The 25,601-nt window shown below is 43.7% G+C and overlaps 1 protein-coding gene across 2 annotated transcripts in view; it reads right to left on the bottom strand.

Moving 5' to 3' along the window:
- Positions 1–7,666: 7,666 nt before the first annotated feature.
- The window catches only part of CYB5R4 (cytochrome b5 reductase 4), a 47,342-nt gene continuing 29,407 nt past the window's right edge, over positions 7,667–25,601 (bottom strand). For both annotated transcript variants that reach the window (XM_032973603.2, XM_032973604.2), the window contains exons 13-18: positions 22,202–22,351; positions 18,620–18,767; positions 12,882–12,968; positions 11,467–11,643; positions 9,735–9,830; positions 7,667–9,595 (exon numbers count right to left, since the gene is read on the bottom strand). In XM_032973603.2, coding sequence (XP_032829494.2) covers positions 9,776–9,830; positions 11,467–11,643; positions 12,882–12,968; positions 18,620–18,767; positions 22,202–22,351 — 617 coding nt within the window. In that variant the 3' untranslated portion in view covers positions 7,667–9,595; positions 9,735–9,775. The remainder of the gene's footprint in view (positions 9,596–9,734; positions 9,831–11,466; positions 11,644–12,881; positions 12,969–18,619; positions 18,768–22,201; positions 22,352–25,601) is intronic.

Here is a 25,601-nt window from a genome sequence, read left to right as displayed (position 1 = left end):
ACAGAATAATTCTCTCATCAAGACTCTGTATCATAGAGCCCAATGCATATCCGACCAGGAACACATAAGCAGTGAACTCAAGCACGTACACCAAGCTCTTAGGGCTAATGGTTACTCCGACTATACAATCCGCAAAGCTATCACTCAAACCATGAAGAAAAACCCTCTTGAGGAGCCTTTCAAAACCATCACTTTACCCTACATTGCTGGGATCACAAAAAAGATCTCCAAAATCTTGAATAAACACAAGATCCAGGTCCGTTTCAACACATTACATAAAATCCGTGATCTGGTTCCGTCTGTAAAAAATGTGATTCCGGACATACAATACCCTGGTGTCTACAAACTAAGTTGCCTCTGTGGTAGTAGTTACATTGGAGAAACCAAACGCCATGTCTCGGACCGCATTCGTGAACACAAAGCAGACCTTAAACACGGTAGGACCAACACCTCGGCCGTGGCAGATCATTGTTCTAATTCAGTAGGCTCACATGCCATTGACTTTTCCAAGACAGAGGTTCTTTGTAAGCCATCTGGCTTCCATGAGAGATTCGTTCATGAGGCTATCCACATATACAAGCACAGAGACAATTTCAACCGAGAAGATGGATTCTATCTTAGCAATCATTGGAAAGATTTGATAAACCATTTCAGGTCTTAATTGATTGTTCACGCTTACAGTGGCTTTCAGACAGCATACATTATAAAAAAAATTGTCTCCCCCCTCCTCTTTTCAGAATTTAGATGGACTAGTCCTGGGTAAACTGCTAAATCGTTGCGCGTGGCGCTAACGTTTTTTATAAATAAATAAATGCGCCGTTTAAAAATAAATTTATGCGAACCAACACACCTGAAGATGACCGTTTGAGTTATGGTCGAAACGTCGTGAGAATTTTTAATTGTTTTATATATATTTAATTATTTTGTTGTTTCTCTTCAACGTGACTTTACCGAAAAAAAAACTAAGAATATGAATATATCTATATTTAAAGTTGGGCATTTTGATGTGACGTCACATTTCTCAACCCCCCCCTCCCCCTCGTCACACATCGTCACAAATGTCTGACTCCGCCCCCCCCCCCCCCAGGTGCGTGACGTCATTTATGGACGGCCCCAAAGGACTTCACCGCGTTCGGAACACGCCTCAAGCGAAAGCAATGCCTGCATCTCGCCCACGCAGTTAGCATCGTCATGCCAAACGTATTCGTCCACCTTTCACACACGCTGTCGTCATCTCACGACCACGTGTGCCAGCTGACGTTGCAAAACGAGAAGCTGGTGTATCATCTCGGTGCTGTCACCTGGTTAAAACACATATATACAGTCGAGGGTTACGACGATGCTGTTTGGGGAAAGTGCCGTTAGTGGGTTTCTACGAAGGCTGCCACGGCGCACGATGGGGGGTGGTGTGGCCTTTGTATCTCCCAGTGCCGATGTTTAAGCATGGCACTCGTTTAAGGCTGTGCCCATCAAGGTGAGGCCCAGGGCTGGTTCAGATAATCACCGCTGATATTAGCCATGGCCGGGAATCGAACTCGGGTTGGAGGGTTCCTAGCGCAGTGCATTGAACACGCAATACAACACAGTTTAATGTCAACTTGGCTGTACACATTCGTTGTTTTCTCACGATATTCAAAAGCACAGGGATGTTTCGGCAAAACGCAGGGTGCAGTTTATGACCAGCGTCCGTGTACAAAATGTGCCTCCGGCTACATTCGTACCGCTGACCGATTTTACTTAAAGGAATCCTATTTGTGTTCTGACCATGCAGCTCTCGTCCACAATCTGCTATTGTAATGGATTTCATAACAGGCGCACTGCTCCCACCGAAAAAGGTGCATTCACGTCCGATAGGATTAGCGAGCGACGGATAAAGACTTCACAGATATGCTGCAGTACTGCCACAACCACATTACACAGGGAAATTGGAAACGAAATTAGATATTCTACAAAGGGTAATGCCCTCCTACTTTTATCAATAACTTTGCTTGCTCATAAATTGGGCCCCACATATGAGATGCTGAATAATGTACTTATACTGGTAGGAACGAAGTTGTAAACTGAGTGTACCAGCCTGCAAGAGATTTTTGTCCGTGCGTCCGTCCGTCCCCTTTCAATACTTTAACGAAGTGAAATCTCGTGCTGTTGGGTGTAAAATCAGCAATAGACAGCGCAGAGACTTGATATGTCTTATTGCACCCAACATTTGGAAAAAACAATGTCATAAAATTGCGCAAAATTCCAATGTTCCTACCAGCCCACCCTGCAGGGACATGTTTTCGCACCGTACGTAGCAAACCATGCTAATCGGAGGTGCGGGATTTTTTGTTGTTGAAAGTTTGTATTTGACGAATGGGTTCAAATGTTTAGAAGGTAGGCCTTCCTACACAATACCAGACTCGCACACGCTCACGGGCCTGACCATCAGAGGCCATACCACAATTTGGGTGGATATGCCTGCCCCATCCATCGTACAGCCGAGATCGAGTATCCTCACATGTTCACCTGCTCACCCTTTAAATGTGACAGTCTACATTGACAACATGCTCACAAATGATCACGTGAGGCCAATGAGAATTTTTTTTATCTTCGCCAAATGTTCGCCCTGGATCCATGCTGGTTTAAGTAAATAAGGATGGGGAATGTTTAAAAAATAAAGCATGGAAAGAGATGGCAGATACAGGACAACTCGCGAGTGCGAGCATAAGTCAGTAACATCTCGGCATCTAGAACTTACCACCAACATAGACATTGTAAACGTCAACCGTTACACTACACATATACGCTACTGTTAACTCGACACATTCAACAATAACACTGCCTTATAAGGAAACATGTAAGAGGTGACATTGGACAGAGGCCATTACACTACACATATACGCTACTGTTAACTCGACACATTCAACAATAACACTGCCTTATAAGGAAACATGTAAGAGGTGACATTGGACAGAGGCCATTGGCTTGTGAGGGCGGCGTTATTGGCGAATCTGAGTTGTATTATGTGCTTTTGCACCACTGCCGTATCTCCAAATAGTTTGATATAGCTTCATATTCCAAAGCATTCACATTTTATTTACATAGACGTAAAATAAAACTTGTACACTGTTAAAATGACACAATAAAGACCGGCGTGGGAAAGTTCTACGGAAAGGTTGATTTGGAGACACAGAAACGATAAAACGGCAAGTGACTGTTTATCAAGGATCGCGTAATTAAATTAACTGAAATTCGTTATTTTAAACGTTTATCCACGCTGAGAAACGCGATCAATACAACTCGCTGCTCGTGTCTCTTCTGTTGACTGTTCAGCTCACAGAACTAAACTATTACAGTAGACTCGATTATCCGCGTGCAGTTTATCCGATTCGCGGATTAACCACGCACCTGAGATTTTGACATACATTAATAACTCGTGGATTTTCCCTGAAGCCCAAATGAATTCTCTAAAAACATATATACATTGTTATTATATTGTTATTCTTGGAAATGTTTATTGCAAGTCACGTGCTTAAACCGAAAAAATGTGCTCTGGCTAATCCGAAATACACGTGATTGCCTCTACAGTACAGTAGTTGCATATCTTTACAAAAGTGGGCGGAGTTTTATTGGTTTTGATTGGCGTGGCTCTATCCACTTCGTAGGCGCAGTCTTCTGCGCGGGAGCAGGAAAATGTTATCACAGAGCAAGCGCATCGATGGGTTAATCGTTAGTTTGTTCTAAATAGAAAGAGTATTAATTTACCAAAATACAACTTAAACAATTGATACCTATATTAGTGTTTTTTTAGCAGAGAGATCTGCGGAAAATGGATATTTTTGGATTATCCGCGGCCGTCCTCCTCGTCATTCGCGTGGATAGTTGAGAGTCTACTGTATTTATATATATTACTAGGTAATGCCTACTGGGCTATATAGCTTTTTTTTAAAGCGACCTGGCCACAAATGATAGCTCAACGACGTGGCGTTTCACGTGGAAATTTATAGCAGCCAAATACTCTAAACGCATATTTCTAAATTTGGATGGGAAAACCGGAGGACCCAGAGAAAAATCCACATGAACACGGGGAGAACACGCAAACTCCAAATATACAGCAGGCGTCAGGGTGGGAATCCAACCCACGACCTCCTTCATACCAGGCGAGGGAGTTAACATCTCGCCACGGTGGCACCCCAGAGTTAACATCTGGCCAGAGGGGACAAAGGGACATAAAAAAAAACCCCACCAACACACCACCTCCATGGAAACACTGCGCTTTAATCACGATCTCTCGCGCCCACAACCGGGCCCTTATAAAGTATCCGGGTGAAGCTTCACACAATCAGCTCATTTAGGCGTAACTACCAAATGCGAGCAAACTACCCACGACCACGGCGCAGAGAAAAATGTCATGCGTGTCATCACGCACGACAAAACAATTACCGCGAGTGTGAAAGCGTGCCCCGTATGGCAGTCTCGGGAACATGTTCTCAGCAGATAACAACGAAGAGTCAAAGGATAAATGGCACCACATGCCCATGGAGAAACTCGTATGACCAGCCATACACACTGGTGCTGCCGAGATATTTACCAAAACTGATACAATCATTGTGTCTGTGTTTGGACAAATGTCCTTGCACGTTTCCTGCCAACCACTTCAACCTATAAAAAGTAACCAGCGTGGCATTTTATTGATCTTAACAGAATCAGAATCTTTATTTAACCTGGAGGAATCCGATGAGATACGAAACTCTTTTTTTAACATGTCCAGTAGGGGCGGGTCAGAATTGGCGTTATGGCCATTGCAATTGTGAAAATACAATAAGACCGTTTTTTGGCAAGGCTTGAAATCTATATCAGAATAGCGGTCACTTTAATAGGGCGTCTTGGAAAAGACTGAAGATCGTTAGGGTGCCACAATTGAGCAATTATTGCAAATAAATCCCACCCCCACAGAACGTCCCTTAACCGGCCTGTGTTTTTATTTTCGCTTTTAGGGATGACTGAAAAGGCTTCGGCAAAATGAAAGTGGTCGTGCCTTTTCAGTTTCATTCATTGCAGAACCATGAAAAAGACTGGATTTAATGTTTTAAGGCTACGGTGCTACCCTCTGACCGCTTTGGGTGGGTTGTGCTTCCTGTAACAGTGGCGGGCTATACACAAAGCAGTTTCACGGTGTGTAGCTCTGTACCGTCCATCTTCCTGCCGATATTAGGAAGTCACTGGAGCAATGCACTTTTAAATCTAGACTGAAAGCTCATTTCTTTAGAACTGCCTTTTGTGTATAGCTTGCCCTTCCTCCACATCTCCGATGAGCACGGTTGGCTACGTACGGCGCAAAAGAAGTTCAACATAAACACATACGTTACAACACTACTGCATACGTTTTCACGGTTGTGCTGTATGGCTCTCCCGTGCGTTCTCAGGTTGAACGGTGTGCTGCTCGGCACAATGTCTGACGTTTTGCTTAAGTTCCTGAAGATCTCAGCACATGGAGTAAAATGTCAGACACAACATTGTGCCTGACAAAAACGCTGTACTGTACAATCCCAAAAACACATCCGACAGCGATGTTCGCTGTAATCCCAATTGGCTCTCACTTCGATCAAGCACGTGATCCCAGTCAATCAAAGCCAATCAATCAACGGCTAAATGCTCGAGTTAACGTGATGAGGTTCTCTCCACTATTGCCCAAAAGCAGTCCTTTTGCTGATTGTGTTTGCGCAGTGAACTTTCCCTCTTAATTAATGGGCTTTCCCCTGCTATGCACTTTTAAATCTAGAATGAAAACTCATTTATTTAGAACTGCTTATTGTGTTTAGTTTGTTGTCCTTCCTCCGCACCTCCAATTAGCACGGTTGGCTACGTACGTCCAACATACACTACATACATAATGGATGTCAGCAAAGGGAGGAAACATGTCCATGAAGATGTCCACTGTGGAGACGGAGCAATGAAATCAGTTCGCGAGAAATGGAAACGGCTCGGGATGGCCTTCATACAGCCATGAATAAATCAGGACTGAGGATAATGATGATGGATTTCGGCACTGCAGATCGTTGCTATTTGTTCAGGCTCAAGACCTTCTGCTCCACCTATGATTTGTTAAATTTTTTAAAATTGCATGTATTTGGCTTGACATGTCATACCTTCATCTCCTGTCTTTCAGCCCCTCCCTACCACTTGTGAATATTATACAAAAAAGAGACATTCTGGGCTCCCTTGATGTGCGCATCTATGCTACGCACATGGCACCTTGAGATTAGTTGCATTCAAATGCCGAGTAAATACCAATTATACCACGTGGTTACATCAAATCAATGACAATAGGAGTATCGCGACCTCACATACGAGCTAAATTGGTCATGTCACGAGGCTGTTTTATGGTCGTATTGACCGTACACAAAAATTTACAGCACAAGACAATCAAACTCCACTGAGCAATCTCTCAGGACGCTCTACACAAAATGTAGGATGAATATCGTCCTGTTTTAGTGAGATTTACAGTTTCCTAGCAGTGGCTCGGTAATTCAGTTGGTTTATAATGGCGATGCCACAGATCCCAGTCGATTTGCATCAGGATGTAATCCCAACTGCGATTAAAGCAGGTTATTCTCAAGTGTAACAAGTGCGATGATTTTAGGCCATTCGTTAATACATTAGGAACCAAATTGTGACACCGAGTTAAACAACTTAATTGGACAACCCTGCTTCAACAACTTAAATGTACAAAGTTGCACAAAATAGGTATGTTGGGTGTTAGTGGCATATTGGAATTACAGAAATAAAATAACTCATCTTGTTATCATAGACGAAACACTCGGGGTGATACATTTAGACACCCAAAATATTTCGAATGACCCTCTTCTCAAAAAGTGATTTAACAATTGTGAAAACCATGGCCGCATATGTTACCAAGGAGGCTGTTAAAATGTTTTAAAAAGTGCATTGGAATTGGTGGGTGACAATGTAGAGCTTTTGAAGTAAAATGTTTTGTCTAGAATTTCTACCAACTAATTTAGTGTGGTAACTATACATGGATGGCCCTCTATAGTCGGCTGTTTCCAAATGTTTCTATTCCAGTCACTGCAAGAAAAAAAAACCCAAAATGTTGAACTTCTGTACACTTTTACTCCTGCAAGGTAGTGTTCATGTTCGAACGTGGCAATTTAATGTCATGTTTTTTTTTTGATACCACAGCAAGTTATGTTCCAAGATTGTTTCAATCACCGAAGTAATTCTGTGGTCGTATCTTTGAGGGTTTGACCCCTCATCTGATGGTGTTTTATGCTCTGCCATACAGCTCCAGGAAGGACATTTTCTGCCTCAAGCTAAAGAGTACAGCATAACAAAGGTAAACGACCCATTGTGATCTACCCCTCTCGCCTAGCTAGTGGAGTTACTTTAGATATGCTATCATGCCCTGGTTTGCTGCGACTGCGGCTACGAAAAACAAACCATGGACCGCATAACTTCACACTGCCCCATATGGTGCGTGGGTGAGTAGGTGATGAAGTGGGTGGCTGAGTGGGTGGGTGGTTGTATCTGCATTTCAGCAACTCAAGGACAAAGCAAATGAATGCCTAAATTACTTAAAACTGAATCTACAGTTCATTTTCATTGGCCACACGAAATCATGGTTTTGCCGTTTCCTCTAAAAAAAATAGGTCAGCCGTTGCTAAGGAGAAATCGTTAAACGTTTTTATTTTCGCACTCACATTTTTTCAAAACTACTCTCAAGGAAAAATAATAATTTAGGGCCGCACGGAACAACATTTTCAAGCAAGATAAGGCACTCGTTTTAGCAGCGATGTTAGCGAACACTGTCGTGATCCGAGGGTGGGCACGCAGACATTCAATTCTAGATGTGAAGCTTTCGTGACTACAAGGATCCATACTCTTTGGTTCTATTCGGTAAAGTCACGTAGGTAAAAAAAATCACGACGTTTCGGCCACAACACAAGCGGCCTGATGAAGGCCGCTTGTGTTGTGATGAAGGCCGCTTGTGTTGTGGCCAAAACGTCGTGATTTTTGTTGTTTTTTTTTTACGTACGTGACTTTACCGAATAGAACCAAAGAGTACGCAGGCATTGATTACGACACCGCGCGCATGGTGGATTTTGGAAGTCGCCGATGGCCACGCGCGATGTTGCTGTGGGTTAGAGATAGACGTGTCCATCAAGTCGTCAAAGCTAAATCTTACGCTCACGATACGTGCATCGAATTGCGTGTCTAGGAAAATCGCTCATTCACGGTAAATGCAAATTGTATGAAATTCATATGGTAATGCACTCGAGGCTAGCAGAACGAACGTCACATAGCAAACACAATGCTCTGCTGCCTGAAGGTGTTGCTGGAATTACATTACTATTCTTTGAGCCGTGACTCCTTCAACAGGAAGAATATATAAAAGGTATAAGTGCGGATCTGACTATGCTTGCTCACTTGCAGGTAGAAGGGCCTCTACTAGACGGTATTTTGTCCTAATCTAGTCTTTCTAGACATCTAGGAAGAGGTGGGAATACCCCACACATTACACCACACAAATGATCATACAATACAAATGAGACAGTAAAAGTGACAAATTATTTTCTTGAGTTCAACTGTTACCCCCAAATCAAGACAATTCATCAAATCACTGGTAGGGAGAGAGGGGGTGGCACGGCTGAAAGGTTACATGCCTTTATTGACAAGACTTCAATCAATTTTAATTTAAAGCTTTCGTGACTGTAGGGATTCATATTCTTGGTTCTTTCAGTAAAGTCACGTAGAAGGGAAACAATAAGATAATAAATATAAAACAATAAAATTATCACGACGTTTCGACTGCAACACAAGCAATCATCATCAGGTGTGAAACCCACCTCAAGAAAATTTGAAAAAAGTGGCGGGATTTTTTTTTACGTTAGCACCACGGAGAGCGATTTGACAGTTTGTTCAGATGGACGAGTCAATCTATGTTCGGAAAAGAGGAGGGGGGAGACGAAAATAATGGATGCGGTCTGAAAGCCACCATAAGCGTGAACAATCAATTAAGACCCGAAATGGTTTACCAAATCCTTCCAATGATTGCTAAGCCAGAATCCATCTTCTCGGTTGAAATTGTCTCTGTGTTTGTATATGTGGATAGCCTCATGAACGAATCTCTCATGGTAGCCAGATGGCTTGCAAAGAACCTCTGTCTTGTTTGATATTTTTTATTATTTTATTGTTTCCCTACTACGTGACTATACCGAAAGAACCAAGAATCAGACTTCAATAGTGAGAAAGGCTCGGTGAAACGGAGGCTCAGGTACACAACCCGAACTAGAATAATGTCCAATGTTTTCCCATGTCTCCCGTGGGGAAGACTTATTTGGTGTAAACGCAGGGAGTGCAGAACGATGACAGCAAAAAGCTTCGGGAAAGGCTGAGCTGGATACAGCTGTGTTTAAAATCCCGGGAGTCGAGATATGGGAAGGCAGTAGATATGAAATATTTCAATCGTTTGTGCTGTTATGGCTCAGAGCTAAAGGGTACGGGTAGAACGATTGGTCCATCATGCTGCTGTGATGCCACGATAGTTGCGCTGATGTCCCGTGGTGGGCAAGGACACGTTCACCATCACGCACCATACCTGCTCGCCTCGCAAATTATTCCAAGTGAGACACGAGTTGTGAAATAGTACAAACGAGGAACATGTTCAATTAAAGACTTATAAATTATAATAATATTAAGGTAGACGTAAAGGTTTAAGTAGGGATTAATTGTAATACCTGAATGAATGTCTGCGGGAATTCAAGACCAGATGCATCTCTCATTCTGTAAATGTGTGAATTTCCTGATCCTCAAATCCAAGCTCATCGAGAATGCTGCGGAAAAAAAACATACAAGCATACACACGCACACGCAAATACACGAACCTCACATTAAACTCAGGATTGACAGTAAAATACAGACATCCAGAATTCAAAGTTAAAGGTTGCTATCTGCAATCACTTAGCTATGCCACGCCTTGCAGGAGGGCATCCTCTTGAGCGTATTTTGGCCTACTCTCAAACAATGGTCAGATGTCCTGAAAGAGGTGGGAATACCCACACTTTAATCCACCACGTGCGACCTGTTGATCCAACTGGTGTACCAATTAATACTGCTGTATATGTAGAATACATAAATAAGCAGTGCATTGAAGCTGACGGTGTAGACTGAATTTAGATTTCTAGAGAACTTTTTTTGAATTCAATCCTCTTTGATTTTCAGCACTTTCACAAGCAGTGAAAACAACAAAATCGACATCTCCTTTGAAGCCGACTTTAAATTCCCTTTCATGACAGAACAAACGTGTTCCTGAAAGTGTAAAGCTGTTATCCCTTCAAGGGATGCTCACTCTCACAATACGGCCAGAGTGAGACGCCTTTGTGAGTGGGTAGGCAGCAGAGGAAATTGCAAATCTCCACAGTGCAGGCGATGCACCGCAAACCAGCAGCCCACTCCCCGAGCTGCTCACTTCTGGCTGTGTGAAGTTGAGGCGTGAGCACACTTGATATACACGTACACATGATTAAAAAGAGGTGTCGTTGTTGCTTCTGGAGGTAGGTCAGCTCACGTCCGCATTATATTATTCAACTCATTAAAATGTTTGGTTCGGGAACAAAAGCCATGTGCGTGTGACAAGATTACACAGCGCGTTAAACAACACATCAAACCATTCCGTAAAAGCACCCATTTAAAGAGCAATGACAGAAAGAAATACACACGAAACAAATAATAATGATTCAGCGGCTCATTCTAAGCAAATTCTCTTGCTCCAGCCGTGGCTGTCAATATCGCCGGAAGACCCAGCGCCAATCCTGACTGCGGCAAGCAAAGATTCCCTGTATAGGCTTAAACAGACTGTGGACAAGGACAAGAGCTGTTAGCAAGCACCTATGAAGGCCGGCAGGGCACGCGAGGGGGTGGATGGCCAACACCACGACTGGCGACCTTTGCTTCCCCAGTAATGATGTTACACACTGCGCCAGATACTCATTTGTGGCTGCATCGACCTAGGGGAGGCTCAGGACCAGTTAAAGTATTCGCTACTAAGCAGGAATCGAACTTGGGTAATCGGGTTCATAGTGGAAATGACTTCCCATATCGCAGGCACAAAGACCCCCCCTGTATAGCCTTAGCAGACTGTTGGGGCAAGTGCTATTTGCGAACACGTATAAAGGCCGGAACGGTAAACAAGGGGGTGGATGGCCAGCACTACGCCTGGCCGCCTTTATCTCCCTAGTGGTAATGTTTACACATGGGACCAGGTACTCATTTGAGGCTGAGTCTACCTACGGGAGGCCTAGGACCTATTCAGAAAATTGTCACTGGTGTTGGCTGTGAGTGGGAATTGAACTCGGGTCGCCGGGTTCGTAGCACTTATGCGTTAACCGTTGCACTACCACCGCCAACGCACACACGCACGGGCACGCACACACACACACACAATCTGTGCGATGCCGCCTGCTCAGCCACCTGACGGCCAGCTCGGTGAAGGGGGCCGCCCCGCACACGCACGCTAGCCGCCTCCTCCGCTCGCCAACGCCACTCGACACCGGTGCCAGCAGCTCTGACAGCAGCGTCCTGCTGATCCTGCCAATGCGGCCGTGCCATCTGTCGCTCACCTCCGAGAGCACATAGTGCACTTGGAACCTGGGAGGGGAGGCAGTGCAAGGGATTAATTGGTGGTGGCTGGAAATAAAAAATGGTGGCTGTGGGTGGGTGGATGCTGCTGCAGCGGGCTCAGCCGTAAATCAGTAGCCCCGATATTAAAAACAAATACAATGTAAATAAATGAACAGCTATTTGGTTAATTGGCGCATCATTCAATTGTCTTACAGATAATACAAATGTCAAGGAATGTTGTTGTTTCTAATTGAGCTTAAGTGGTTTATATGTTTATTTAACCATGACCTTCATTAAATTACAATTGCTGTTCACTCTCTGGCTCTAATGTGGCAAAACAAGCGAAGACGTGAAATGTAAATTCGTCAAAGTAGAGTACCATCAAGCCATCATGGCAGTGAACCTGCTTTAAGTGGAATGTATCATCCGTGACTGCACAAAACACTACAAAATATGCATGTTTATCTGTCGATTCACTTGGTCTCGCCTAGGTCTGACTGAACCCCTTTGCAACATGCTAAACATGTGTAACGACTCCAGGAGACACTGCTCTTTTGACGATTCTTTATTGAAAACACGTTCACTTAACAGTTGAAGACCCTGACTTCCACAGCAGCCAAGAGCCTCTCCTCTCGACCCCTTTTATCTCCAGCGTGGCCATCCCTTGACCCTTGGCCACGCCCCCTACTCTCGAACCGTCTTGATGGCTCCTTGATCCGTCCCCTTCCATCACTTGGCAACAGCCTCTATTCTCGATCCTTCTCGTAGACCCCCAGCTCGTTCCCCTGTCTGTCCCTTAACCCGTCATTACCCCCCGTGGCCCCCAGTCTCTTCCCATGCTAATTCCCCTGTCATTACCCCCTGTTACTGCTAGTCCCCCTGTACTGTCTTTACACGTGTAAATCACATGAAAGGCAAGCGGCAATCCGCAAAGTTGCAACAATCTAGCATTGCTCAGTTGTTTGCTTCACGCATTGGATCGCCGCATTTCCACCCTCGAAAACAGTACCGTCACGCACAGCAAGCATATTGTCAGAACAACAGCGCGGCTCGTTAAATCGTCAGCGTTAAGGGCGGTTGCTGTCACACGGGGTGCAAGACAAGCATCCGCTCGTTGCACGGGGAGGGGGCGAATGAGGACTACCAACCCCTCAATCCATCATCTGGTCAAGAACAGCAGGCGTTCGTAATTCAATCAAGGGGACGACGGAGATAGGAGGCGGGTTGCTTAAGCGGGCGGGGGGGGTGGGGAGTGAAGGCAGCACCTGGAGTCTCGGTCGCACAGCTCATCAATCTGCTGCTTCCACAGGATGTCCTCCGGTGACTTGTTAAAGAACACCAGCTCGATTTTCCTGCAATTAAGTGAATTAATCAAGTAAACAAATAGATGTATATACTGTACGCATACAACACAATACGCAGATGCACGCGAAAAAATTACTCACAAAATTGCAGCCACGGACGTGGACGCAATCAGCTTCCTTTCACTCGAAAAATGCAAAACCCAAATGTCAGCACAGTGAGCGTGACACGTCGTGCTATACACGGGTTGAATCCGTTTAAACCAATTCCACATAAGTGTACTTTATTCTCTTTTAAATAAAAAATATATACAGGTTTTTTTCAACTTTCGCCAACGCTCTACAGGCACCGACTGAATACTGATTCGGCCTTCCTTCAAGCTGCCGCTACCCTCCACTGCATCATGTTTGTTTGCCTGCCTTCTCCGACCTGTGCAACACAAGTGGAATTGTTTACTCGGTCTCCAGACAGGGTCACTGTCAATTGAGTCACAGCCCAGAGATTGCGACCAAATATATCAGAAAGAATGCATCGGGACCGTTATCCCCAGTGCATTTGCGCCGAAGCCACCTGGCCCTGGCACATTACCTATCATATTGAGAAAATGCCTCTTGTTGTATTATCCACCACTTCACTCCCACATAAGTGACGTGGTTCTACCCCTTCACCTTTTACAGACAATGCTTCTGCACCATTTACCCTTTGCATTGGTACCTAAGACACCGATGTAACAGGACCCAATACCCAGGAAAACAATGTCTCTGGTAATATCATCACGCATTAGCATTTTGGCCCTTGGGCTGCTATGAAAGCTCTCGGAGGCAATGCCCCTAGACTGTGTTTCGGTGCATTAGGCCTCAGGCCAGATGTGGACAGGCAGAGTCAATATATCCAATAGCTCGTGGTCAGCTTGATGCACTCTGTTCCCAAATTGGCATCTCTGTAATGACCCATTTAAAGAGAGAGGAGAACTTCAAGCGAGAAAAGACTATATTGAGCAAAATAATACTTTGCAATTTACTTCCCCTCTTTGCTATAAGTGCGCCCAACAATTTTCTGAAGTAGAACCATTTATATGGAGCAGTAAATTGAATAAAGGAGTGCTCTCTGTACAAAACAGTATGGACACACATGGATGTGCAGCGATGCAAAGGGTAAAATCTAGTTCGATGATTATAGCCCCTCCAGCAGCAAGATGGACAGGACATTCTTTTTTTTTTAAACTGCACAGCTGCGTTGAATAAGGGCCTCCACTGCTTTCCTTTGGCGGTGTTGAATAAGCAGAGGCAGTGGTAGCTTGGCATTGAAGCCGTGTGGTAATTAAGAGCCTGTGACACCCGATTAAGTGTTCATTTTTCTTGTCGCTGATGTGATTTTTAGTGCTAATTTTCCACTGTGTAGCAGCAACAGTCACTTCCTGTTATGGATATAGAATAACAAATACATTTACAGCCCTTTGACAATGAAGACCTCGCCACACCATTTCGGTCGTGGGTGTTGTTTGACCATACTTCACCATGCTGGTCAGTTGGTGAAGCAGGGAGCCGGGATCGTGGCATGGAATTAAAACTCAGGATGCCCGGGTCCATCGTGCATTGCAATGACCGATGCCACACCTCCTCCGTCAACACACATCCTGACTCCTGAAGTCAGGAAACCGCCTACAAGCCACACTCAGCGTAACACGGTTGATGATGCCGATAACATTACCAAGTCCCATTCATCACTTCCTGTCCATTGGCACACGTGTGGGAACAGAGGTGAGACATTTTTCCGCAACTTCATGAATCAAAATTTTAATTGGGAGAGTAATCAATGCCTTAGATAGTTTCCCAGTTCCAGACGTAATATGTATGCATTCCCAGCACACACACACACAAGATAAGGGACCCTACTCTGAGGCTTAGATAACATCACAATGTAAATATTACCAGAACATTTATTATCACTGAGGTTTTTTTGTTGCCATGGGCACTCACTCAGGGACTTGTATGTACATGGTAATCATCTACAATGTACATATAGTATGTGGTGGAAGTTGTGTTCATTTAAGCAATAGTCCTCATTTCGGATAACTCAATAAAACAATCGAAGGTGGTGAGATATTTAAACATCTCTCAGCTCGAAGCGGCCGGATAACTCGGTGGTCAGAGTGCGTGCCAGGCACCATTAAGATTCTGGGTTCGTATCAAGGCAGTCACCTACGATTAAACTGGGTACTCAGGTGCAGTAAATTGATAGTCCCAGCTCAATTGTCAGTGATTGCACACAAAAAAATACAACAATATTTAATTTCTTTTGGCACTTCATTTCTCCAAAATGTAGTCCGTGAATTAAACATATCGATTTGACTGTCATACAACATACATTTCTCTGTCGCAGTGTGCATAGGAAAGTGGTGTTTCCGAAAGTGTATTGGAGGTCATTTATTAACATATCATCAGTAAGTCTGCGATATCTGCTTCCATGGACCATTTTCCCACATGGAATATTGCACAGCCTGCGAAAGTTCCAAATGGATTCTTCGTGTGACCCCAATAGGCAACATTTATGATAAAAGTTTTAGGGGGAAAAAGCTATTTCTCAAACAAAAACTTCACTGTTTGCCATTCGTGCTTTGAATCACAAGATGCTCACAAGGGCACCATTGCCAAAACTTGCAATGAACATGTCAGTGGGCCCCAGGCAGTCAATTTTGAATGTGGTCAATTGCTTCAATTTGATAACAAATAGGCAATCCTTTAAGTCCCTGGAAATTACCCGACTCACAATAAAGCCGGCCGAGATTGATTTACAAATAGAAATGCTGAAGAGGGTTATTTAAACACGACGAGGCACAGCAGGGCTTGCCCTTGACCACTGTGCCGGCCATGCTAAGCATCCCAGATTTCAAATCAATTTTGCATAATTGTAATATTCTAAGGCACCAAAACGCTCGTGAAGGAATCTTGTGTCACATTAAATTTTTAGGCAGCTTGCCAAAATTATACCTCTTTAAAACTTGTACATATATATTTGCTTTACATATAATGTTCACAAATGTGCTTCATTGTCAGCTTACATGTCTGTCCTAAAATATTTCCAAAAGCATCATCAGTTGTCCGGCTACTCTACGCTTAAAATAACCTTCCCAATTTGTAGATACCACACCCAGGAAACGTTTACATTTCGTTTTTACTCTTAACGACGTGTGGCTGATTTGGCAATAGCCAACAACGAACACTCATTCCCCCCACAATACAGAACACAATTGCATAACCAAAAATAAAATACAATTGTTTCTGCAGCCGATAACAATCCACTAACTAAATTTTCAGAGCTGGCTCTTTAGTAATTCCTGATTTCAATACTGATTTTTTTTGGGCATAAAGTGATGCGGTCGAGAAGGCTTCACACTGACTCCTCATACATACGAATACTACAAATCAGTGGCTCACACCATGGAAGCTCTGGAATAAACCTGCAGATTAAGGGTATCATTCCCATATTGACGGTGGCTCGGTTTTATTGGAATATTCGTAAAAATGAGGCGGCAGCTCCCTTGGTGGCAGTGGGGACACCGTCGCATTTTTATGAAAAAAATCTGATGGGAATGATCATTCGTCAGCATGGAAATGATACCTTAACCGTAGTGAAGAGACAGTCTCAGCCTGGCACTGCCGAATAAATCCAGCTTGCAGGCACGGATGTGCTTCCTCTTCTTGACAAAACTATAATTTCCATCCGTCTTGAGTGTTAAACCCTCAAGTATATCGGTGTTTTACACCAATGCTGGATTTACCGCTGTATTATGCTCCCTGGAGGTTTTGGTCACCAATGCCTACAAACAAATGTAGCTTTTTTTTCCTGCCCGAAACTAAATTTAGTCTGACCCAGCTCAGAGGGCTGTAAAGAAATCAAATGAGTGATATATACGCAGGCATGGCATAGTGGTGTCCAGTTTTGTGTGAAAGGCCTTACCGAAGTGACCGTGAATACATCTGTCGTATCATCTGTAAGGGCCCGCTTCTTAAAATAACACGAGGGCCGCTCTCATGTCACACTGCTCCTCAGAGCCATTTGACTGCGACAACATAAAAAATGAATAGAGGCATTTTGCCCTGCAATGGCTCGCTCACGGCACCGCTGGTGGACGTGCCGCCACTAGAGGGAGCTTAAGAGAGCCGCCCCCCTCCCCGCTCGAGAGGATAATTTGCTTCATGTTCCATGTTGGTCAGAGGCCATGTAAGAGGTGGGAGCACCTTCACTCTACTCCACCACACGAGACCTGCCTCTCGACTGCTTTAGTTATTTATACTATTGGGGGGGACCTAAGTGGAGGGATTTGAGACACGTGCCCATTGTTCCACACACCAAACCACGTGATCAGAATTTAAAGTCACTTTTAGGAGCACGACGATAGCACTTGAGTGATGTAACTGCAGTGACAATGCTTGAGATGTAAAATAGTGACATCGCTGACACTTTAAGACACTAATAAGATAATAAAGGTTTTTGGGTTAGATCGCGTTATTTATAATGTGTCGTAACCCTCCACCACCCGACATGGCCAATCAGCAAAAAAGTGTTACGTTGACAAAAGACAAATACATTTTGATTTAAAGCTTTCGTGACTGCAGTAATTCATATTCTTAGTTTTTTCGGTATGGTCGAAACGTCGTGAGAATTTTTTATTGCTTTATATATATTTTGTTATTCTGTTGTTTCTCTTCAACGTGACTTTACCGAAAAAACTAAGAATAAAAAAGACAAATAGTTCACTACTTTAGCCCACCGGTGTGTTGAAGAGTGAATCCACAACATTTACAGTTTTTGAGTACGACGTTTCGCTGGTAATTACATCCAGCATCATCGGGCAATTCGCCAGAATGGTGAAGCCCTCACTTGCTCCCGGTCTTAAATAGAGCAGCAGGGTTACGACACATTTATAAATAACGCGATCTAACCAAAAACCTTTATTATGAATAATATTGATCGCGAAAGCCTACGTGTTAAACTGACTAATAAGATACTTTAGAGTATTTATTTTTATCCTGATAAAATTACAGACTTGTGTTTGCATTGCATGTCAATAATGATATCCCCATTCTTGCCCACGATTCAGCATGGAGCAGCTCAAAAGATCTGAGATTGAGGATTTTTTTTAGAGGCAGATAGCAGAAGGACAACAAGGATGTTGTACACCGGTCTCTTCATTGTTTGAATTCATCAGTACAGTGTAGCCATTATTGTCCACCATATGTACTTGAAATTGTAACACGTCAGTAAAATTACATGCAATAAGCTGTCCAGCTTGAGTTTGTTCTTAGACGTAATTAGTAGTATGGAGCCGATAGGTAGCTGTGAGGGCAACACAGGTTTGTACATTTGCAAATACAATACTCCTCTCTTGCTCCGGTTTGTTTCCAAGTTTTACAAAGCTCATTGATCAAAGTGACCGGTTTTCAATAGGGCAAGTCCCCAACAGTAACACAACTCTACACTAAAGTTTGGTTCATATTAGATTATAATTTCCAGAGTTATCGTGGCCCCCACCACCACCACCCCCCCCCCCCCCCCCCGCCACCTCCAATTTCTCAAGGGTTAAATGGACAGAACTGATGTACAAATGCTTTCAACATTAGTCTCAACTCAATTAAATATATTTACATAAATTACAATATACACATCATTAAGCGAGCGAGTGAAGGGGGAGTCCCACCGGATGTGGTCGCTGACGACGGCGTAAGCGAGGAGTCGCACCATGGGCGTCAGCCCTGTGCCTGCTGCGATGAGGCTGAGCTGAGACACGCCAGCCACTTGCGCTCGTCGGAAGGTTCCAGCACCGTCGCCCACCAGCACCGCGTCCCCTGTGTGCCGTGACACCACGCGCACTCAGAGCACCGACAGCGCCAAGTTTTACCGGAGACCCCAACCATGGTCTTGGGTGTTGGGAAATGAATACTTCCCACGGTATTTATTTGAACACTAAACTTACTGTAAGAGGTAGGAAAAAGGGTTAAGGTGCAGCCCCGCAATTACTTGCACACACCACTGCTGGCAGGAGGGCCTTCACTGAAGAAAGCACTAGAGAACTCGTCTACGGGGTATTTTGGCCTATGTTTGGAAGGTGGGCGTAACCCACACTTTACCCCGCCACATGCGATCTGCCGGTCAACTAATTGTGGTGTACCCAATTTAAGCTGGGTGGACAGAAGCGGGCGGGGGGTGGGGGGGATTCAAGAAGCGTGCACCATTGTTTCAACTGGCACGACCGGGAGAATGCAAATCAATTTATAACATTTTTGACATGCGTTTTTCTGGATTTTTTTGTTGTTATTCTGTCTCTCACTGATCAAATAAACCTACCATTAAAATTAAAGACTGATCATTTCTTTGTCAGTGGGCAAACGTACAAAATCAGCGGGGGATCAAATACTTTTTTCCCTCACTGTATTTGATCAGGAGTACACTTTCACTTCAGCCTATTCAAGCACAGCTGTTGTTATTCCTAAAAAGGTCCAAGCCACTTTTCAGCCTATCCTGGCCCTGTCTACTTTAGGCTTAGGTTTAAATGACTGAAGTGGAATAGATTTTTAAAAATGAAAATTCGTTTCAATCATTGTGGGTTCATAATATGTTCTTGTGAAATAAGTTTAAAATTGATTTTACTTGACCCAACATTTGTTAAGTGGCTTATATACATATATATTTAAATGTGATAAATGTGTTGGTTTGGTGAACTTATTCCATGAATTACAGGTGATTTTAAATCAAATAACAAGACCTAGGGAGAGAAAGATATTGTTGTTTTTGTTGACTGGGCTTTGTCAGTAAATGTATTTTCTGTAAACACCATGAGTCTCAGCAAATCGATTGCTGAACAAAGCCGGTTGGCCAAAATATCGAGACGTTTCTTTACCCTCGGTACCAGTGAGAAAACAATTACCCAGGCGTAAGTATTTTAGTTGACCTGTTACACACGTATACACACGGTTACATGATATATGATCCTTCTACTGGAAAAAACAGACTGTTAAGCGAGCCTTATAGGGGAAACACATACTAATTAACGGATTACTAACATAGCATATAATCACTAACACACATTACAACTAATTACTAATCTACAACTCATTACTAATCATAACCATTGACTGATTACTAATCGATTATATAATTACAATACCCCTCCCCCTCTAATCACTGCATCTGATATGAGTTAAATGATGATGTCACCCTGCTGCTCTATATAAAACCGGGAGCAAGCGAGGGCTTTACCATTCTGGCGAATTGTTTGATGGTGCTGGATGTATTTACCAGCGAAACGTCGTACTCAAACTGTAAATGATGTGGATTCACTCTTCAACACACCAGTGGGCTAAAGTAGTGAATTATTTGTCTTTTGTCAACGCGACACTTTTTTTGCTGTTTAGCCGTGTCGGGTGGTGGAGGGTTACGACACATTTAAAAATAACGCGATCTAACCCAAAAACCTTTATTATGGAGCCTCAATTTTGTTTAGAGAATTCAACGAGGCAAATAAATGCGCACAGCTAAACAAAAGCACATGCAAGCAGATGCTCTAACCACCCCCTGTGTTCTAATGCTCATGCAACAATCCTGCTGCCATGCAAAATAACGTCGATTTTGCAGAAATAATAATAATATGTTTAAAAACTAAATATTTCATTGTCAATAATATTTGAAAAAAAGAGACTCGTATAGGTCATACGGAATGGTCCTGTTCAGCCAGTTGCCCGGCTATTTTATAAGGGACATCCTTGGTGGATGAGCACAAGGCATTGCAATAAGTATCACATTTTCTTTGGTTCTTTCGGTAAAGTCACGTAGAATGAGAATAAAAGAATGAATTGATAAAATAAAATAACACAATAATATTCTCACGACATTTCGGCCACAACACAAGCGGCCTTCATCAGGTGAGGGGACGCTGTCCTCCAGACAGCGCTGTCCTCCAGACAGTCTCGTCTCTTCACCTGATGAAGGCCGTTTGTGTTGTGGCCGAAACGTCGTGAGAATATTATTGTGTTATTTTATTTTATCAATTCATTATTTTATTCTCATTCTACGTGACTTTACCGAAAGAACCAAAGAAGATGAATCCTTGCAGTCACGAAAGCTTTAAATCGAAAAGTATCACATTGTCCACGTAACAAAATATACTTTCATTAAAAGTCCATTCCCCAATTGAATAATCAATTTCCGTAAGCTTATTCCGGTGGATTTAGAACATCAGTTCATTTGTTTTAGCTGACCAACCAGATTTGCGCTAAGACAGGCAATCAGGAACTTTTTTTCTACATAAAGGATCAAAAATAAATTCCAAACATCTTTGGTGGGCCACGCATCGACACACACCTATTGCATTATCCAAATAATTATTCGAAAAATAACTTGTCCATCGAATGCATATAAATGGGCCCTTGCAGTTAACAGGCAGTAATTGTGCACGCTACAAATAATAAAATAGTGTTGCTCCGAGGTCGAAAATATATTTCCCTCTAAAATAGCGTGAAACTTGCTAAACGGCATCATCTGTGTAACAAATCAAATAAACTCAAAGATACTCGTAGCGATCAATAAACAACCATAATACAGGTTTATGTTGCGTTAGATCGAGTAAGGATATAAATGTGTCGTTAAACCCGCCACTACCCGACAGCCAATTAGTAAGGTTTGTCACATAAACAGAACGTGGCCAATCTTGATTTGAAGCTTTCGTGACTGCAGGAATCCATACTCTTTGGTTCTTTCGCTAAAGTCACGTAGGTATAAAATAAAATAAATCACGACGTTTCGGGCGCAACACAAGCGTCCGTCATCAGGTGGGAAAGCATGGTCTGCTGCTGAGGCTGAACGTGGCCAATTCGTTGCGAGTACAGCACACCGGTGTGTTGGAGAGCAAAGCCACAACATTTACAATCTGAGTACGACGTTTCGCCAGTAATTACAATTAACTTCATCAGGCGACAGCCAGATTTGTGGAGAAATCCTGCTGTTACATTCCTTTTGTATTTCCACGATCTAACCCCAAAAAAACCTGCATTATGGATAATATTGGTCGCGAAAGCCTACGTGTTAAATTGATAAACATCGTTTGTGGACCGTTTCCAAACAGTGGGGGTTTCACGTAGCTTCAGATCGGATCAAATTAATTCGTGGGTCATAGGTTCCCCCCATCCTTGCCATAAGCTCCTTCCCAAGGCCACGGCCACCTGCCACCCCCAGGCCCTATCGGCCGTTGCTTCTTGGGGTCAAATGTGAGAGGTTGGGCGGTTACCTGGGCCAAGGCAGCCGAGCACTGGCGTCAGGGTGCCGTTGGGGTAAACCTTGATCATGAAGTGCAAGAGGGTGGAGAGGCGCGGCACCACCTCCCAGGGCGCTGTCAGCGAGGGCAGCACGGGAGTGTAAGCACGAGTTATATCGACTCCTGTGAACACACACGCATGCAGGAAACGGACACATTTTCACCAATAAGCCTCAAAGCCTGTTGGTACAAGTGCTGTTAGCAAGCATCTGCGAAGGTCAGAATGGTACGTGAGAGGATGGTGTCGCTGGCACCATGCCTGGCTACCTCTCTCTCCCCAGTACTGAATTTTTTTTACATACTTCACTAAGTACTTTTTTTAAGCCCAAGAAGACCCCAAGAGAGGTCCAGTTACCACTTGCTAATAGTGTTATCCACGCTTGCGCAATGAACCCACGTTGCATCAGTTGCTCCACAGACACACATGCACAACACTAGCTCGTACATCTCAGAACATCAGGGTGTCAGCTGTTCAGAATTGTGGCTTGCAGAAAGTTTTCTATGCTGCATGCTTACGTAAGGTGGTATCAAGTTCGAGTTTATTTTGTTTAACCAGGTGAGAATTTTTTGAGACCTGTATCTCTTCATTTACAAGCGTGATTTGAGGCATTAGCCTTCCAGGAGAGAACGATCATTGCTATGTATAATCCCAATTGAGTAATTTGCCGTGTAATTTTGAATTTGTCAAATTTGGACCATAATGCCGGCACACAATGGCCTACTCTTGTGACATCAGGGGATGTTTGTTAAAGACCCAACGCAGAAAATCTCTGGGTTTGATCTTTCCGCGAAGCTCATGGTCCACCCTAATCTGCATCCACCGCACAAACCATGGCAGATGCACAATGGAAAATTAAAAAAAAAACTCTCCATTGTGCGACTGTGGTCATGCAGAACAGACCGTACAACATATAATGATGCAATGCCCCGATCCACAAATACGAAAGAAACAGCAATTACACTCCGCTGCTCCTGACGTGGTTATCTGGCTTGACCACTGAATGTTAAATTGTAGTCATTAGTTTGCATCGACATCAGCCATACGACAAGAAGGGGATCTTTAACGTCCACTGTGAAGTACACGGCGTGCAGTATAATTTTTTTTTTAAACAAGCAGTAATAATCAATTGCGGTCACAATGGATGAAGCAAACAAAAGGTTTACAATCCAAACTACACCGTCGAACAAGATGCCAAAGAGTTTTTTTTTTACTATAAAATATAATCCAGGTACTGCTGCATTTTCATTCACTATTGCATACTTTACATTGTTTATATTTAAAAACATGAATATATGAATGTTTAAAGAATCTCCGTGATCCCTTGCGTGTCATGAATATTACATTGAGAAACTTTTCAATCGAAATGATTTGCCTTGTTTGCATAGATTTTCGTTGGACCAAATGTGTACCCTGTTTCTCTTGTGCCTGCGCTTTCCCACATAATTTTTTTTGTGCAACTGCTCAATGTTACAACTGCATACGTTTTCGCGGTTGTGCTGTGTATGGCTCTCCCGCGCGTTCTCAGGTTGAACGGCGTGCTGCTCGGCACGATGTCTGACGTTCTGCTTCAGTTCCTGAAGCTCTCGGCACATGGAGCGAAACGTCAGCAATTGTGCCATACTGTACAATCTCAAAACACATCCGACAGCAATGCTCGATGTTATCCCAAATGGCTCTCACTTTGATCAAACACCGTGGTCCCAGTCAATCAATGCCAATTAATCAACAGCTAAATGCTTGAGTTACCATGATGAGATTCTCTCCGTTATTGACCAAACCCAGTTATTTTGCTGATTGTGTTTGTGCAGCGAACTTTCCCTGTTAAATAACAGGCTTTCCCCTGCTTTGCTGACAGCTCACTGCTCGAGTCTGTATGTGCCACACACCACAGGTCTTTCTTTGTTCCTCATCGTGACATTTGCAAGCCTGGCCCTGAGCCCAAAGGCTCATAATCAGTGTCTCTATAACCCCTATTGCGCAGTGGCACATCTAAGCCAGAACGAAATAATGAACCCTGCCCTCATGAGACATTTTTATTTATTCAGATCCAGTACCAAGCGAGCTGACTCATTTTCCACATGCGATGTGCACAGCATGGCTCTAGTTACTGAGTGGGGGAAAAAAACCCCAACAAAATTGCCGCTGCCTGACCTGGTGCTCGGGTGACTCGGTGTGGCTGGGCCTCCCAGCCTAAAAGGCTGGGAGGCCCAGCAACATGTGACAATCGAAGGCCACTGAATGCCCCCCCCCCACCCCGTGCGTTGAGAAGGTCATGCCAGGACACGGCAGGCACTGTGAATGGGAATGGTACACGAGTAAGGGGGCCAGTGATTGATTAACTACTTGCAGATGTCTTAATGGAAAGGCGGTCCATGTACAGTGAGGGAAAAAAGTATTTGATCCCCTGCTGATTTTGTACGTTTGCCCACTGACAAAGAAATTATCAGTCTATAATTTTAATGGTAGGTTTATTTGAACAGTAAGAGACAGAATAACAACAACAAAAATCCAGAAAAACGCATGTCAAAAATGTTATGAATTGATTTGCATTTTAATGAGGGAAATAAGTATTTGATCCATCTGCAAAACATGACTTAGTACTTGGTGGCAAAACCCTTGTTGGCAATCACAGACGTCAGAAGTTTCTTGTAGTTGGCCACCAGGTTTGCACACATCTCAGGAGGGATTTTGTCCCACTCCTCTTTGCAGATCTTCTCCAAGTAATTAGGGTTTCGAGGCTGACGTTTGGCAACTCGAACCTTCAGCTCCCTCCACAGATTTTCTATGGGATTAAGGTCTGGAGACTGGCTAGGCCACTCCAGGACCTTAATGTGCTTTTTCTTGAGCCACTCCTTTGTTGCCTTGGCCGTGTGTTTTGGGTCATTGTCATGCTGGAATACCCATCCACGACCCATTTTCAATGCCCTGGCTGAGGGAAGGAGGTTCTCACCCAAGATTTGACGGTACATGGCCCTGTCCATCGTCCCTTTGATGCGGTGAAGTTGTCCTGCCCCCTTAGCAGAAAAACACCCCCAAAGCATAATGTTTCCACCTCCATGTTTGACGGTGGGGATGGTGTTCTTGGGGTCATAGGCAGCATTCCTCCTCCTCCAAACACGGCGAGTAGAGTTGATGCCAAAGAGCTCCATTTTGGTCTCATCTGATCACAACATTTTCACCCAGTTGTCCCCTGAATCATTCAGATGTTCATTGGCAAACTTCAGACGGGCATGTATATGTGCTTTCTTGAGCAGGGGGACCTTGCAGGCGCTGCAGGATTTCAGTCCTTCACGGCGTAGTGTGTTACCAATTGTTTTCTTGGCGACTATGGTCCCAGCTGCCTTGAGATCATTGACAAGATCCTCCCGTGTA

Source organism: Petromyzon marinus, chromosome 51 (genome assembly GCF_048934315.1).
Source record: "Petromyzon marinus isolate PM22_M1 ecotype Great Lakes invasive population chromosome 51, UKy_Petmar_22M1.pri1.0, whole genome shotgun sequence".
Lineage (NCBI taxonomy): Eukaryota > Metazoa > Chordata > Hyperoartia > Petromyzontiformes > Petromyzontidae > Petromyzon > Petromyzon marinus.
Note: the sequence above shows the minus strand (reverse complement) of the source record. Positions and strands in the feature narration are given on the sequence as shown.